This window comes from Myxine glutinosa, chromosome 2, assembly GCF_964187855.1.
Source record: "Myxine glutinosa chromosome 2, kmMyxGlut1.1, whole genome shotgun sequence".
NCBI classification, from domain to species: Eukaryota; Metazoa; Chordata; class Myxini; order Myxiniformes; family Myxinidae; genus Myxine; species Myxine glutinosa.
The window spans coordinates 123151389-123166309 of record NC_136262.1 but is presented as its reverse complement, the minus strand read 5'-3'; the positions used below and the strand labels follow the sequence as shown (position 1 = coordinate 123166309).

At 40.4% G+C, this 14921-nt stretch overlaps 1 protein-coding gene across 1 annotated transcript in view; it reads right to left on the bottom strand.

The window, feature by feature from the left end:
* Positions 1-14921, bottom strand: part of LOC137421314 (nipped-B-like protein A) — a 622227-nt gene that overhangs the window by 184784 nt on the left and 422522 nt on the right. Inside the window, exons 29-33 of the mRNA XM_078772631.1 lie at positions 13906-14004; positions 13659-13712; positions 2436-2535; positions 1575-1708; positions 180-320 (exon numbers count right to left, since the gene is read on the bottom strand). Of these exons, the coding sequence (XP_078628757.1) occupies positions 180-320; positions 1575-1708; positions 2436-2535; positions 13659-13712; positions 13906-14004 (528 nt within the window). The remainder of the gene's footprint in view (positions 1-179; positions 321-1574; positions 1709-2435; positions 2536-13658; positions 13713-13905; positions 14005-14921) is intronic.

Below are 14921 nucleotides of genomic sequence, written 5' to 3'. Positions count from 1 at the left end.
GGTTCAGCAATTTAAGGTTCAACAAAGAGCGGTTCTTGTAAATGATCTTTAGTACATGCAAATGACGCAGTTCTTGGGATAAAGGGAGGAGGTTGCAGGAGAAAGGACAGGTGGGCTCAACAAGTGAGGTCATGAAGGTTACTTGCAGCCAAGAGCTGGTACGTCATTTCCAGGCATACCGTCATGCCGTATCTCAAAATCAACTTCATCAAATCTTCCTCAATTGTATTTAGAAAACTTTCACTCGGGTGGTCCATGAGAGGTACAACCAGCTCAAGGATCCGAGCCACAGAGCAGATTACAAGGAAATCTCCTTGGGTCTGCAAGAGACAAAATGGGGGAAAAAAATAAATGATTGCAGAGAAATAAGGAAAGAAAAAAGGAAAAAAGGGGGAAAGGGTGATGAACAAAATGAAACCAACATAAAGCTGATGGAAAGGTAGAAGACAGACAAAACTAGATGGCACTCAGTAGAGAACATACCTCCACCTGGTTGGCCATATCACTCAATGGTGAAGAATCACTTTTAAAATTATACTAGCTGGATCCGGATCTTCAACGAAATTGAATCGATTCTTCCTTGTCACACACACAACCTGTCCAACAAGTTTCGTTCAAATCCATCCATAACTTTTTGAGATATCCTGCTATTTATCGTTTTGGCCCTATCTCCCAATGGTGAAAAATCACTTAAAAATTCTAGTAGCCGGATCCGAATCCGGATCTTCACCAAAATCTAATCATTTCGTCCTTGTCACATACGCTACATCTCTGCCAAATTTCGTCCGAATCCATCCACAACTTTTCGAGATCTCTTGTTCACAGACAAACAGACAAACTCACAGACAGATAGACAGACAGACAGTGGTAAAAACATAACCTCCATCCACCTTTGGTGGTGGAGTTAAAGAGGAATGGATGAATGATATAACAATGATGAACTGAAATAAGAGAACAAACTAGAGTAAATGAGTGTGAAATGCAAATTCAAGGATTATAGAGTGAGAGAAACGCAGAGTAAGGTAAAAATGAAAAATCACTCATAGAGCGACACTTGGCAAAAGAGAACAAAGTACAATGGCACTCGGTAGAGCATCCTTTTAACCTCAAAACTAATTGGTGGTTGAATTATGTGACCTGATATGCAAATCTTCTTCAAATCAAGTTAATCGGATGAAAATTGACAATTTTAGAAATCCGGCCTATGTTGACCTTTTGGCCTATGTTGATCTCAAAAATAGTTGGTGGTTGAATTCAGTTAGCTGATATGAAAATCCTATTCAAATTTCAAGTCAATCGGATAGAAATTGAGGATTTTAGAAATTTGAAAAGAAGTGGTTGACCTTTGGCCTATGTTGACCTTTTGACCTCAAAAATATATAGGATTCTGTCGGACCACAAACTCCACCATTTGGTGAAGTTTCGTGAAGATCGGTTTAAAATTGTGACCTGGAGGCAAGTATGAGTGAGTGGACAAACAAACACACACAAACAAACACACAAACCAGGAGTGATCAACATACTTGTCTATTTTTTTTATTTTTTTCCCCGTAATAAATAAATGGAGAGCTCACACTGCACTTTGTGCTGAGGTAAGGTTGCAGGGTCAGTGCATGCGGCACGATAAGACGAGGCAGGAGTTTGCTGAATAGGTGCAACGTCGTTAAGCACGAAACAAGACGTGCTGAAGAGCCAAGGCTGTCCAACCCTTGGAAAAGTGGAAATGGATGGTTTGGACAATCATGGGAAGGAAAAAAAGGAGGCTCATGGGAGTGGGGGAGAAGGAGGAGATAAATTCGGAGTGGAGGGGGGGGGGGGGGGGGACGGAGGAGGGAGAAGAAGAAATCACAATTGGGAGTGTTGGAATGGAGGAGGGATTGTATAAAATCACAATTGGGAATGGAGAGTGGGGGGGGGGGGGGGGGGGGGAGGGCTAGAGGAGTGATTGAATAAAATCACAATATGGAGTGGGGGGAGGGAGGAGTGATTGAATAAAATCACAATATGGAGTTGGGGGGGGGGGCTGGAGGAGGGATTGAATAAAATCACAATATGGAGTGGGGGGGGGGGGGGGGGGAGGGAGGAGGGATTGAATAAAATCACAATATGGAGTGGGGGGGAGGAAGAAGGGATTGAATAAGATCACAATATGGAATATGGGGAGGGAAGAGGGATTGAATAAAGATTACAATATGGAGTTTTGGGAGGAAGGAAAGATTTAATAAGATCACAACATCCCTATTGCAATCTTTTTCAATATGGAGTATGGGGAGGGAGGGGGGATTGAATAAAATCACAATAGGTGGTGGGGGTGTGGGGGGGGGGGGGATGGGGAATGGGGAATGGAGTTGGTATTCCTCAGCATGTGATTGCTGGGAGGTGAACACTTGTGACAGAACGGTTTCTCACCGAGTACCACAGGGTATACGATTTACCTTCATCGTACTTCAGCATGCTGTCCACCAGGCAGTTGATTATTTGAGAGCAGGCTTTTCTCACCGGCCGGCTCGTGGAGTCTTCTTCCAATTTCAGCAACTTATCAGTAGAAAAACCAATAACAAAAAATCATTTATTGTTCTTTCAAATTTTGATCAAAGCACACTTTCTAAAATTAAGCAAAACAATGTTAGATAACCATGGTCTATGCTCAAAGATGTAAATAATGGTTTATGTTGGGGCTTTGCTCTGAGATCAAAATGATGGTATATTTTGGGAGTTTGTACCAAGATCAAAATGATGGTTTATTTTGGGAGTTTGTACCAATATCAAAATGATGGATTATTTTGTGAGTCTGTACAAAGATCAAAATGATGGATTATTTTGGGAGTTTGTACAAAGATCAAAATGATGGATTATTTTGGGAGTTTGTACCAAGATCAAAATGATGGATTATTTTGGGAGTTTGAACAAAGATCAAAATGATGGATTATTTTGGGAGTTTGTACCAAGATCAAAATGATGGATTATTTTGGGAGTTTGAACAAGGCCAAGTGTAACCGTGTGTGTGTGTGTGTGGGTGTGTGTGTGTGTGTGTGTGTGTGTGTGTGTGTGTGTGTGTGTGTGTGTGTGTGCTCCATTACGAGCCTTAGATCTTGTAAAAAAAAAACCAAAAAAAAAAACCAGAAAGCTCAAAATGATGGATTATTTTTGGAGTTTGCACAAAGATCAAAATGATGGATTATTTTGGGAGTTTGTACCAAGATCAAAATGATGGATTATTTTGGGAGTCTGTACAAAGATCAAAATGATGGATTATTTTGGGAGTTTGTACAAAGATCAAAATGATGGATTATTTTGGGAGTTTGTACAAAGGTCAAAATGATGGATTATTTTGGGAGTTTGCACAAAGATCAAAATGATGGATTATTTTGGGAGTTTGCACAAATATCAAAATGATGGATTATTTTGGGAGTTTGCACAAATATCAAAATGATGGATTATTTTGGGAGTTTGCACAAAGATCAAAATGATGGATTATTTTGGGAGTTTGCACAAAGATCAAAATGATGGATTATTTTGGGAGTTTGTACAAAGATCAAAATGATGGATTATTTTGGGAGTTTGTACAAAGATCAAAATGATGGATTATTTTGGGAATCTGTACAAAGATCAAAATGATGGATTATTTTGGGAGTTTGCACAAAGATCAAAATGATGGATTATTTTGGGAGTTTGCACAAAGGTCAAAATGATGGATTATTTTGGGAGTTTGCACAAAGATCAAAATGATGGATTATTATGGGAGTTTGCACAAAGATCAAAATGATGGATTATTTGGGAGTTTGCACAAAGATCAAAATGATGGATTATTTTGGGAGTTTGCACAAAGATCAAAATGATGGATTATTTTGGGAGTTTGCACAAAGATCAAAATGATCGATTATTTTGGGAGTTTGCACAAAGATCAAAATGATGGATTATTTTGGGAGTTTGCACAAATATCAAAATGATGGATTATTTTGGGAGTTTGCACAAAGATCAAAATGATGGATTATTTTGGGAGTTTGCACAAAGATCAAAATGATGGATTATTTTGGGAGTTTGTACAAAGATCAAAATGATGGATTATTTTGGGAGTCTGTACAAAGATCAAAATGATGGATTATTTTGGGAGTTTGCACAAAGATCAAAATGATGGATTATTTTGGGAGTTTGCACAAATATCAAAATGATGGATTATTTTGGGAGTTTGCACAAAGATCAAAATGATGGATTATTTTGGGAGTTTGCACAAAGATCAAAATGATGGATTATTTTGGGAGTTTGCACAAAGATCAAAATGATGGATTATTTTGGGAGTTTGTACAAAGATCAAAATGATGGATTATTTTGGGAGTTTGCACAAGGATAAAAATGATGGATTATTTTGGGAGTTTGCACAAATATCAAAATGATGGATTATTTTGGGAGTCTGTACAAAGATCAAAATGATGGATTATTTTGGGAGTTTGCACAAAGATCAAAATGAAGGATTATTTTGGGAGTTTTTTTTTTTTTTTTTTTTTTTTGTATACTGAATCGAGGCTCGTGGAAGAGCTGACATTTACTTCACAAACAAATCAACCAGACAAACAAAATATATAAAAAGAAGGAGCGGAAGACAAGAGAAGGGGAAGCACACAAACACTTGAGAGCACACAACATTTAAGAGCAGGGAGATGTGTGGGAGGGAAAGGGCTTGGGGGGAGGAGGCGTGGGAAGGGGGGTGGGGGGTGGGAGAAGTACAAAACACAAGGACACCAAGGACTTCCAGGACAGAAGTTGGTATTTCAAAAAAGTGGAATTGGGGTGAAATTAGCGGGGGTAGAAAAGATCAAGGTTTTGGATGGGGGAAGATAAGAGATGGTGGTGAACAGCTGTTTTAAAGACCTGGAGGGTGGAGTGGGATTGAAGAGAGTGAGGGAGTTTGTTCCAGAGGCGGGAGAAAAGAGGAATGAAGGAGTGATGATGGATTATTTTGGGAGTTTGCACAAAGATCAAAATGATGGATTATTTTGGGAGTTTGCACAAAGATCAAAATGATGGATTATTTTGGGAGTTTGCACAAAGATCAAAATGATGGATTATTTTGGGAGTTTGCACAAAGATCAAAATGATGGATTATTTTGGGAGTTTGTACAAAGATCAAAATGATGGATTATTTTGGGAGTCTGTACAAAGATCAAAATGATGGATTATTTTGGGAGTTTGTACAAAGATCAAAATGATGGATTATTTTGGGAGTTTGTACAAAGATCAAAATGATGGATTATTTTGGGAGTCTGTACAAAGATCAAAATGATGGATTATTTTGGGAGTTTGTACAAAGATCAAAATGATGGATTATTTGGGGAGTTTGTACAAAGATCAAAATGATGGATTATTTTGGGAGTCTGTACAAAGATCAAAATGATGAATTATTTTGGGAGTTTTTGCCTTTTTGAAGCCGACTCAAATCAACTGGAATCTCAAATCGGAATTTTAAAAATTGTACATAACCTAATAAATCAGATTAAATTTCTCTTTTAAAATAGAGGACATTAGTTATATATGTGACTGGCTCTGGCAAAAGCAGACACTTGGGGGCAAAAATCCAAATTGAGATTTTGACAGCATCTGATTCCCCATGCTTTTCTTTTTCATTTGATATATACATTATGTTAATTGGATGAAAATTAACGAAATTATGGTATTTTAATGACAATTATATTTTCGTTTCAACCTTTAAAAAACCTTTAGAGGCCATTTTTCCCCGCAAGGCGGGGGTTGGCCTTTTTCGGGCACCGTGGTTGTTTTTTGTTTTTTTGTTGGTCCCCTTTTTTGAAGCAATGTTTTACGGCCGGATGCCCTTCCTGCCGCCAACCCTTTTTGTCGCCTTTTACGACAAGCAGGGAATTACCAGTGAACTGGTACTCAATTAGCCGACCTCGGAAGGATGACAGGCTGAGTCAACCCCCCTGGTAGTCAGGTTCACTATGTTTTTTCGTTCAAAATCATGGTAGATTAGCAAACCTATACATTTTTGGAAACGTTATTACATGGAAAATCTGAAAATCAATGTTTACATTTGCCAATTCCGACCAATTCGATTCGACCAATCGACCAATTCCATTCGACCAATTCGACCATTCGACCAATTCGATTTGCCAATCAATTTGACCGACCTTTGCTTGTGTGGAACGGACTGTGAAAACGATGCGGACTATATTGTCGGATACGACACACAGGACAGTGATGACGAACTCTAAATGGCATATTCTGTAATCGTGTATGTTTGATGCCATTGACTGCCTGTGTATATTTTGTCATTGACTGCCTGTGTAGATGTGAAGTTATACTGACTGCATGTGTATTTATGATTTTGCTGACTGCCTGTGTATGTTTGGTGATATGAATTATTGTGACACATTTTGATGTTATTAACTGCCTGTACAAAATGATAACATGTATTTGATTATGCAACTTATCGCGAATATAAAGACAGTATTTTGCAATTCAAAACCTTTGATTCGTGTCTTACCATTCCCCATAGCACTAATTTGATACTTTCATTGGATTCCTTGTCCCTGAAAATATAGGTTTAGTATATTTAAAAAAGTTTTTAGGGTAATTAGAGGCAGAAATAGAACAAAATATGTATTTTACAGTGGCCATTTTGAAAATCCAAAATGGCCGCCATAGAGGTATCTCTCCAAATGTAAACATTGATTTTTAGTTTCCTTATGCTATAACCTTTCCAAAAATGTATAGGTTTGCTAATCTACCATGATTTTGAACGAAATATAATTTATTGACATAGTGAACCTGACTATGGCGTTAATTCAGCGATCGACCGGGATTCGAACCCAGGATCCTAGGATCCTTAGCTGGCACCCAAGCCGCTAGCCCAACACCAGGCAACAACTTCAACAATGGAGATAATTAGGTTCAAAGTTCACAATAGAGTTCAGATGCACAAATAATGTGCACACGTAGGGCTTTTCATTCATACCAAACATGTATGTCAGGGATCTCCTTCGAATTACGATGTATGGCTCGGAGTAAAACATCGAAATTTCGTGATCTTCGTGTCTTTTTGAGCACATTTTGAAAATGACATTTTAGATTCTTCGTGGAATTTCACAACTCTTCTGTTGTTTCTTGGAAAAATGTTTTGGTGCATAATATTCTAGAGAAGTTACTCTTTCTATCCATATAAAAATCTCAATTTGGTCCCTGTGGTCATATTTTGACTCTTCGGCTTTTTCTCGCTAAGAGAAATGCTGACAAGTGTCTGGCTTTGACAGAGCCAGTCAGTCAGTCAGACACACACACACACACACACACACACACACACACACACACACACACACACACACACACACACACACACACACACACACACACACACACACACACACTAAACGATACTTTGATGTTTATGAACTTCAGACCAGACTTTGGTGGGTTAAACCGGTTGTATAAGCACTCAACCATCCCACTTCCCTCAGCCCATATTTCTGGTGTTGGCAGTAATTATATTTGTGTGAAGGCCTTTGAGCTTCTGCATAGCCAGATGACATAGCTCGCTCTGAGGTCCGTTTTGGTGTTGTATCCAAAATGATCTTCCTCCTTCCTTTTGGGATGCCTAAGAAGACAAGGCATTTGCTGAAAGATGTATTGTAAAATCCTCTACTACCGATTTCTACAGGAAAGTAGTTACAGACCATTCTCTATGTTCACAATCAGCTACCAGGTCTTGGTATTTCCCTTTCTTTCTGGCATATGCATTGGACAGGTTCTCCTCCATCAGGACTGTCAATTCAATAATGATGACATTCATAGTTACTGCCGAATAGATGGTGATATCAGGCCATTTGGCAGTTTCCGTAATTTGTGGAGGGAACACTATTGGCTTCTGGTCCTATCCATCAGAAACATCCAATCATTAGCCTTCTGTAGGATGTCCTGTGTTTCTACCTGGGGAATTGAAGGGCTGGGTTCCTATAGGATGTACCATTAGCTGTACGGAATGCAATGGTGGGAATGGAGTTTGGCTTTGATACAATACTGGTCTTCTTATTTGCATCTTTGATATAAGGAGCCAGGCCTGATACAATGTCTCTTAGGGTTTGGTCATGGCACCAGTTGTATCTTCCATTTTGGAGTGAGTAGCTGCACCCATTTAAGATGTGGAACAGTGTGCAGTGGTGATGATGGCGCAGTTGAAACAGTCCAAGGTTGGTTTTGCCCTACTATCTTAGGTTGGCAGGGGAAGGGAGTTGGTCGTGGATAGCGTTGATGTGGAATGACAGCAGTTCCGGTGTCCACACATAGAGGAGTTTCTTCCATGATGTATCGGTCTGTATGACCGAATCCCATCTCAACCACTGTCCTTGTTTAGCACATCCATACAGGTAGACCAACATGTCTTCCTCGTCGATATCCTTTACCAAATTAGAAAGGCATTTCCTGTGTTCTCTTCTGGTTATGTCTCTTATCAGCTTTTGATTTTTCCTGTAGCCGAAGCCTTCTCTGTCAATTTGACCTCTGCACATCTCATTCAGGATAAGGTGTCGCTCCTTATGTTCTGACACTTTCACATCATTCCACCTAGCCTTGTTTTTCTTTGTTTCTAAGCATTCTCTGCACAGTGTTTGGGTCTTTCCATCCCTGGAGTGTTTGTTAAGGTGGTACTTGGTGACCTGCATACATTTCACAGAGGTGGTAAAAGCCTTTTCAGTTGTAGACCGTACCTTTTTCTGGTTCTGTACGGGGCACTGTTGGAAGTACATCTGCTTACCCCTGCCCATTTTTTCAGGTACTTGGTGCAGGTTGCCTCTTGACTCTAAATGTAAGATATTGGGAAGTTATAGATGGTGAACTCCCAGGTCATTTTTGGTGCAATTGCATTGTTGTATATCCACATCTTCATGATTCCAGACAGATTGCTTTTCTCGGTTGTTTGTAACATTGCTACCAGCTTCATCTTGACTATTTCTCTGATGTTATCATCTTTCAAATCTTCGGAGATCAGCTTTCTGAGGAATCTTATGGATTGACTGTGGTCAGACGAATCTTATGGATTGACTGTGGTCAGACAAATCTTATGGATTGACTGTGGTCAGACGAATCTTATGGATTGACTGTGGTCAGATGAATCTCATGGATTGACTGTGGTCAGACGAATGTTATGGATTGACTGTGGATATACGTGATCTGCTTGCCATCAATATATAGTTGGGTATCTTAGGCTATATATTGTGTCTTATGTCCTCCTCACTTCTGTTCTGCACTTGGAATAATTTTCTTCATAGCATGGGACTTACATTCGGAAGGCTTAGCTTTCATGGTCCGTGACCACTGAAGGAACGTTTGAACCTTGTTGATGAGTTGTTGGCATCCAACCGGACTTTTTGCTTCCAAAATCAGGTCATCTGCATATGCTTTGGCAGATATTGTGATGTCTGATGCAGAGTCATACAGCATCCGAGGAGATTGGACTGGTCCAGTAGGTCCAGGCAAAGATTGAAAACAGCCAGAAACAGGATGCAGGGTAATGGACAGCCTTGGAAAACACCAATATAGCACCGTATCCAATCCGTTGTCCAGTCCTTGGTTTTCACACAAATAAACAGCATATCATAGTACTTGACTACTTGGTCCTTGAACGAAGGTGCCGGAAAAATGTTGTGTCAAGGCTTATCTCAGGTAAGTTATTGAGTTCTGCAGCAAACGTCCTGGAGCAGAAGTTCAAATGCACCAACCTCATCATGCATCGATGGTTGCATTCTTTCAACCTGACCAATCCCTGGGACTCACTTGATCATGGATTGACCCTTTATGATGGCAAGCCTTTTAGCGGTTTGAGGGTGATGCCATGCCGAAAGACTTGGTTTATTATGAGAAAGCATCTACTGAGGCTGAGGCTGGGGATTAAAGCGATGATGAAGGATACCCAAATGCAGATGGCAGTGATGTTTCTGAACACGAGGACAAAGAAGCGAAAGAGGATGCTCCCATGTTAAGGACCAAAATGATCGTGAACTTTCTAGAATATGAATAATTCGGTTAATGTCAGTTTTTGTTTGTGCTGATATTACATGGTATCTGACCTTGTTGATATATTTGTTCATACCAGGGGTCATTACGGCAGTCGTTGAGGTGGCCATTTTGGAGTAATGCTAAAAAGGAGGAAGTGTTCTAATTGGTCTCATTTTGTTTTCAGTCGATTCCCCAGACCCAAACACCGAGAGCTCGACACCAGAATTAGCTATCTATGTTTATTAGTTCTAGAGTTATGTGACTTCGTTGATATCGGGAGTCGTTATGGCAATTAAGGGGTCAATTTAGGGAGATTGGCAGTAATTTTTTCATTTTCCACATAAAGATACGGTTGACCCCTTAAAATACAGCATCTGCCTTTGGGCGGTCTTTAAGATAGGATTGGGGGTAGGTTCGTCTCTGTAAAATATTTCTGAAATGGCCCCAAACTTGAAAAAAATGACCCAAGTGAAAGTAAAAGATGGCTTATTTTGGGAACGCAAATGTAAAAAGCTTCCCCCAAAAGTGATCTGATCACAATTATCTTTACATTTGTAGTCGAGATGTGTAAGCATCATCCATTCCAATGAAATTTGTACACTGTGGGCCCATTTTTAACGTCACAGGAGCCAAAAATGTGATTTTCATTTGTTTCACTTGGCATGCATCGAAAATCACAACATTTTTGGCACTGATGCGTTAACGCCCCGGAGTTGAATGACCAGACGCCTAGTTTCCAGTGCACCAAGGTATGCTTTATCATAAAAAATACACGAGACAAATCAGACTTTTTTTGGTAAATTAACTCCCTAAGCTGGGGGTCTACTACAAGGCCTTCATCCACAGTTTCATGGAGTACTTCTCTCCCCTCTGGGCTGGCTCCCCTGTCTCACACTCACATCATGCTCAGATTGATGCCATGGAAACCAAACCCTTTAAGATTATTGGAATCTTCCACAATGAAGTTGAGTCTATGGGCCTATCACTTCACCATTGCAGACAGGTCGGTGATTTCTCTGCCTTCCACCGCCTCCTTTTCGGTCTCTGCTGCTCTTTCCGTGCTACGTCCCCTCCCCACTTCTCCCAGGTTTCCGCATGGCTCACACAGTCCAGCATCAACCCCCTCCTGGTGAAACTACCTAAATCCAGAATCACTGCTCATCTCCACTCGTTTGTTCCTCTTTTGTCCCACCTGTGGAAACAACTTCCACATTCTCTTCAATCTCATTCTTCCCTCCAGGTCTTCAAGGCAGCTGTTCACCACCATTGCAGATCATCCCCAATCCAAAACCATGATTTTTTAAACCCCTGTTAACACTCCTTTCCCCCTACCCCCATCCCCAAGTCCTCCTCCTTTCAAATTTCCACTTTTTCCTCCCTGAGAGTTCACTTCTGCATTGCATCCATCTTGTCCACCCCATGCGTCCTTCCCTGCCCCTCATTCCTCCCCTCACACATTGTTTGTCCAAGTCTCCCTCTATGTTGTCCTTCACCTCTACTGTTGATGTCCCCTCTCTCTTCTGTGTCATTTGTGCTGTTGCGTTCAGATCGATTCAGTGTTCTAACTCTTCCACGAGTATTGACTGTATACAAAAATAAAAAGTACAACATGCTGTCGCTTGATTAAACCCGTCAGCGAAGAGACGGGAGGGCACACCTCGTGTTAAATAATTCAGAGGTACTGTGGAATTCCAAAGTCAAAAGGTTTGGGGAAGAAATGTTTTCAGCTTCATGGGACTCTACTGTAATTTGTGGTTCAGGTATTATAAGAATAACATGAACAAGCATTCTGAGTATTGCGCTGCAATACATGTCCCCTACCGGCAGTCTGTCGTCCGGAAAACTGTTGGGGAAATTACCAAGGGTTATCTACCCACAGGTTCTGAATCGTTCCCAATCGCTAATTACCTCAGGACGGGCTCACCTGTGATTCGCACTCGGGACTTCGATTTATACACCTTGCAGACAGGTCAGCAGAAGCACGAGAAAATAAGTTGTTGATAAAGAACCCTTCAAGTCGCTAAATATCAGTAATTTATTATATTTTCCGGTTCACGATCAATGATCGATGTGTGTATATATATACTCAAAGGCAAAAGTTATTGTGACACACAAACAACAAACAGAATCAGTGTTAAACTTTTACTGCCGCGAATGAAATGTTATTACATGGAAAGACAAATGTTTCAAGGTATGGTAACGATCAACAGTCCATAAGAACAGTGCACCTGGCATATGCAAATGAGCCACAACACAAGAGGGGGTTCACAAGCAAGTTCACACAGTCAGTAGCGAGTGTGTCCACCTTGTGCATTGATGCAGGCCTGGCACCTTCGCCTCATTGAGGCCACTAAACGTCGATGAAAGTCCTTGGGAAGATCATTCCATATCCGAGGAAGGATTTGGTGGAGTTCCTGCAGCGTTTTTGGAGGATTCGGATGACGTCATAAACGTCGCTCCATTTCATCCCAGACGTGTTCAATGGGTGACAAATCAGGGGATCTTGCAGGCCAGGGTAACACATTAACATTGTTCTGATTAAGATACTGCTGTACAACTCGAGCAACGTGTGGTCTGGCATTATCGTGTTGAAACGTCACTCTAGGGCCGTTCTGTTGCAAAAACGGTAAAGCGGCCATTTGCAAAATCTCATCTCGGTACCTCACAGCATTCAAGTTCCCCTCAATCAGAATCATTGGCGTTCTTGCTGCAGCTGTTATCCCACCCCAGATCATAACGCCCCCACCTCCAAAACGATCCCCTTCCAGAACACATGGCCTGATGTAACGTTCACCTGTGCACCTGTAGACACGTGTCCTACCGTCAGCTCGGTGAAGCTGTGCCAAATGGTGTTTCTATGGACGTTGAATCGACGAGCAACATCACGCTGCGAGGTACCAGACTGAAGCATACCTATAGCTCTCCATCTGTCATTTTCCCCGAGGCGTGGCATGTCGAACTTATTCCAAAACGATGAATAGAGGTGTTTTTCTGACTTCTGCACTTCTTAAGACTGCATTGAGTGGAAATGATAAGCGTCTGGTTGTCTGGCCTTTTAAAGTGAACATTGCTGGCCATTTTTCTCGAATATGTCATGCTTCTTGCAAATTTCATGCAATTCGAACAACAACTGCTTGGTTGCGTTTCTTCGACCATTTTAACACACTCTTTCTCTGGTTCAAATCCAAAAATTCATTCACAAGATTACCAATGAAAAAATTCCATGTCACAATAACTTTTGCCTCTGAGTATATGTTGCTCGGCTTGGCTCCGCCCCTCCCGAAAGCGCTGTGTCGCGCTTTTGACGTTCGCGAGACGAGGCTGAGGGCACGCGGTGCGGCTTGAGGAGAACTCTAGAATAAACAAAGTGCCCTAACTTTGTCAAAAATGATCGAAACGTCGTGAAGTTCGAACTTGATCTGTAACTTATCATGAGGAAACCATGTACCAAGTTTGAAATCATTAGCATTAACAGTTTAGGAAAACAGTCCGGAAAACTGTTCTTTGCATGACGGACTGACGGACTGACAGACTGACAGACTGACAGACGGAGGGACGGCGTGCAAACCTATAGTCCCCTCCGGTGTACACCGGTAGGGGACTAATAACAACCCTAACTGTGCAATGATCAATGTTGTAAAAAAAGATGGACATACATTTTGCAGAAGTTGTTCAAACCAGTCAAAACCCGTGTCCTTACAAGCTGAAACCTAGAGAAATGGCAAAGGTATCATGAGGAAAGAGAACGCGGCAGTAATCTTTCAATATCACAAGTTGTGTTTTCATTTCCCATGTACGCATATCAATCAATGCACTTCAAATCGTTGTGCTGCACCAAACCCCCTTCACACATGCATAGAACTAGAAACATGCATAGACTCCATATGGATATGTGTGCCTCACCACGTCCGTGATGTTCTGAACTTTTCTGATCATTCCTGCAGAGTCGTGGCCTGGACCCGGAGAAAACCACAACTTCTGAAAAGTTTCATTCACAAGTTTCTGGGAGCACAAGAACAATGGGATCAAATAAGACATCCCGAAAGATCCGATCATCAACCCTGAAAGATCAAATAAGACAGCGACACTAAAAAGAGGGAGAGTGAGAAGAGTGAAGTAGAATGACAAAGCAAATGAATGATTCATAAATGAGGAATGGGTATGAAGAGGATGAAATGAACAAAGCGATATGAGTAGGTGTACTCGTATAATGTAAAAAATTGCTTTGTTTCACAGAACATTGTCATTCAATATTAGCTTCCCCAGAAACCAATCATTTTTTCATTGATGGTGCACAGCCAGTGTGTTATAAATCACATGCATCATGACATGCATCACTCATGGCATTTCGTCACTTTGATAGAGCGAATATTCTTATGTATGAAAAACATACACATCATGTTACATTATATTAACTCTATGTGCAATTGGCTCCATCATCCGAGACCCGTTAACAACTCTGTTTTTGTGTCCAAAGAAGCCAAAGATGTTTCCGGGATGGAAAACATCAATGTCTACTCTGAGTAGTATGGAAATGGGGCTTCCAGATCACTGCGCCCCGACTATGGTTCAACATGGTCCACTGTGGTTCAAAATGGTTCATTTTTCAATTTTCCCAATTTTTTCAATTTTCAAAATTTTTTATTTAATTTCCAATTGTCAATTTTTCAATTATATAATTTCCCCAATTTTTTATTTTAATTTCCAAATTTTTTAATTTCCAATTTTTTCAATTTTCCAAATTTTTTTATTTAATTTTAAAGGTTTCAATTTTTTCTATTTTCATTTTTTTTATTTTTCAATTTTCCAATTTTTTTTTCTTAAATTTTCTAATTTAAAGAAAATTTGATAATATTGAAATAATGCTTTTTATGCACGATCAAAACATTCAAGGCTTTATTTGAGGTACTATATCATAA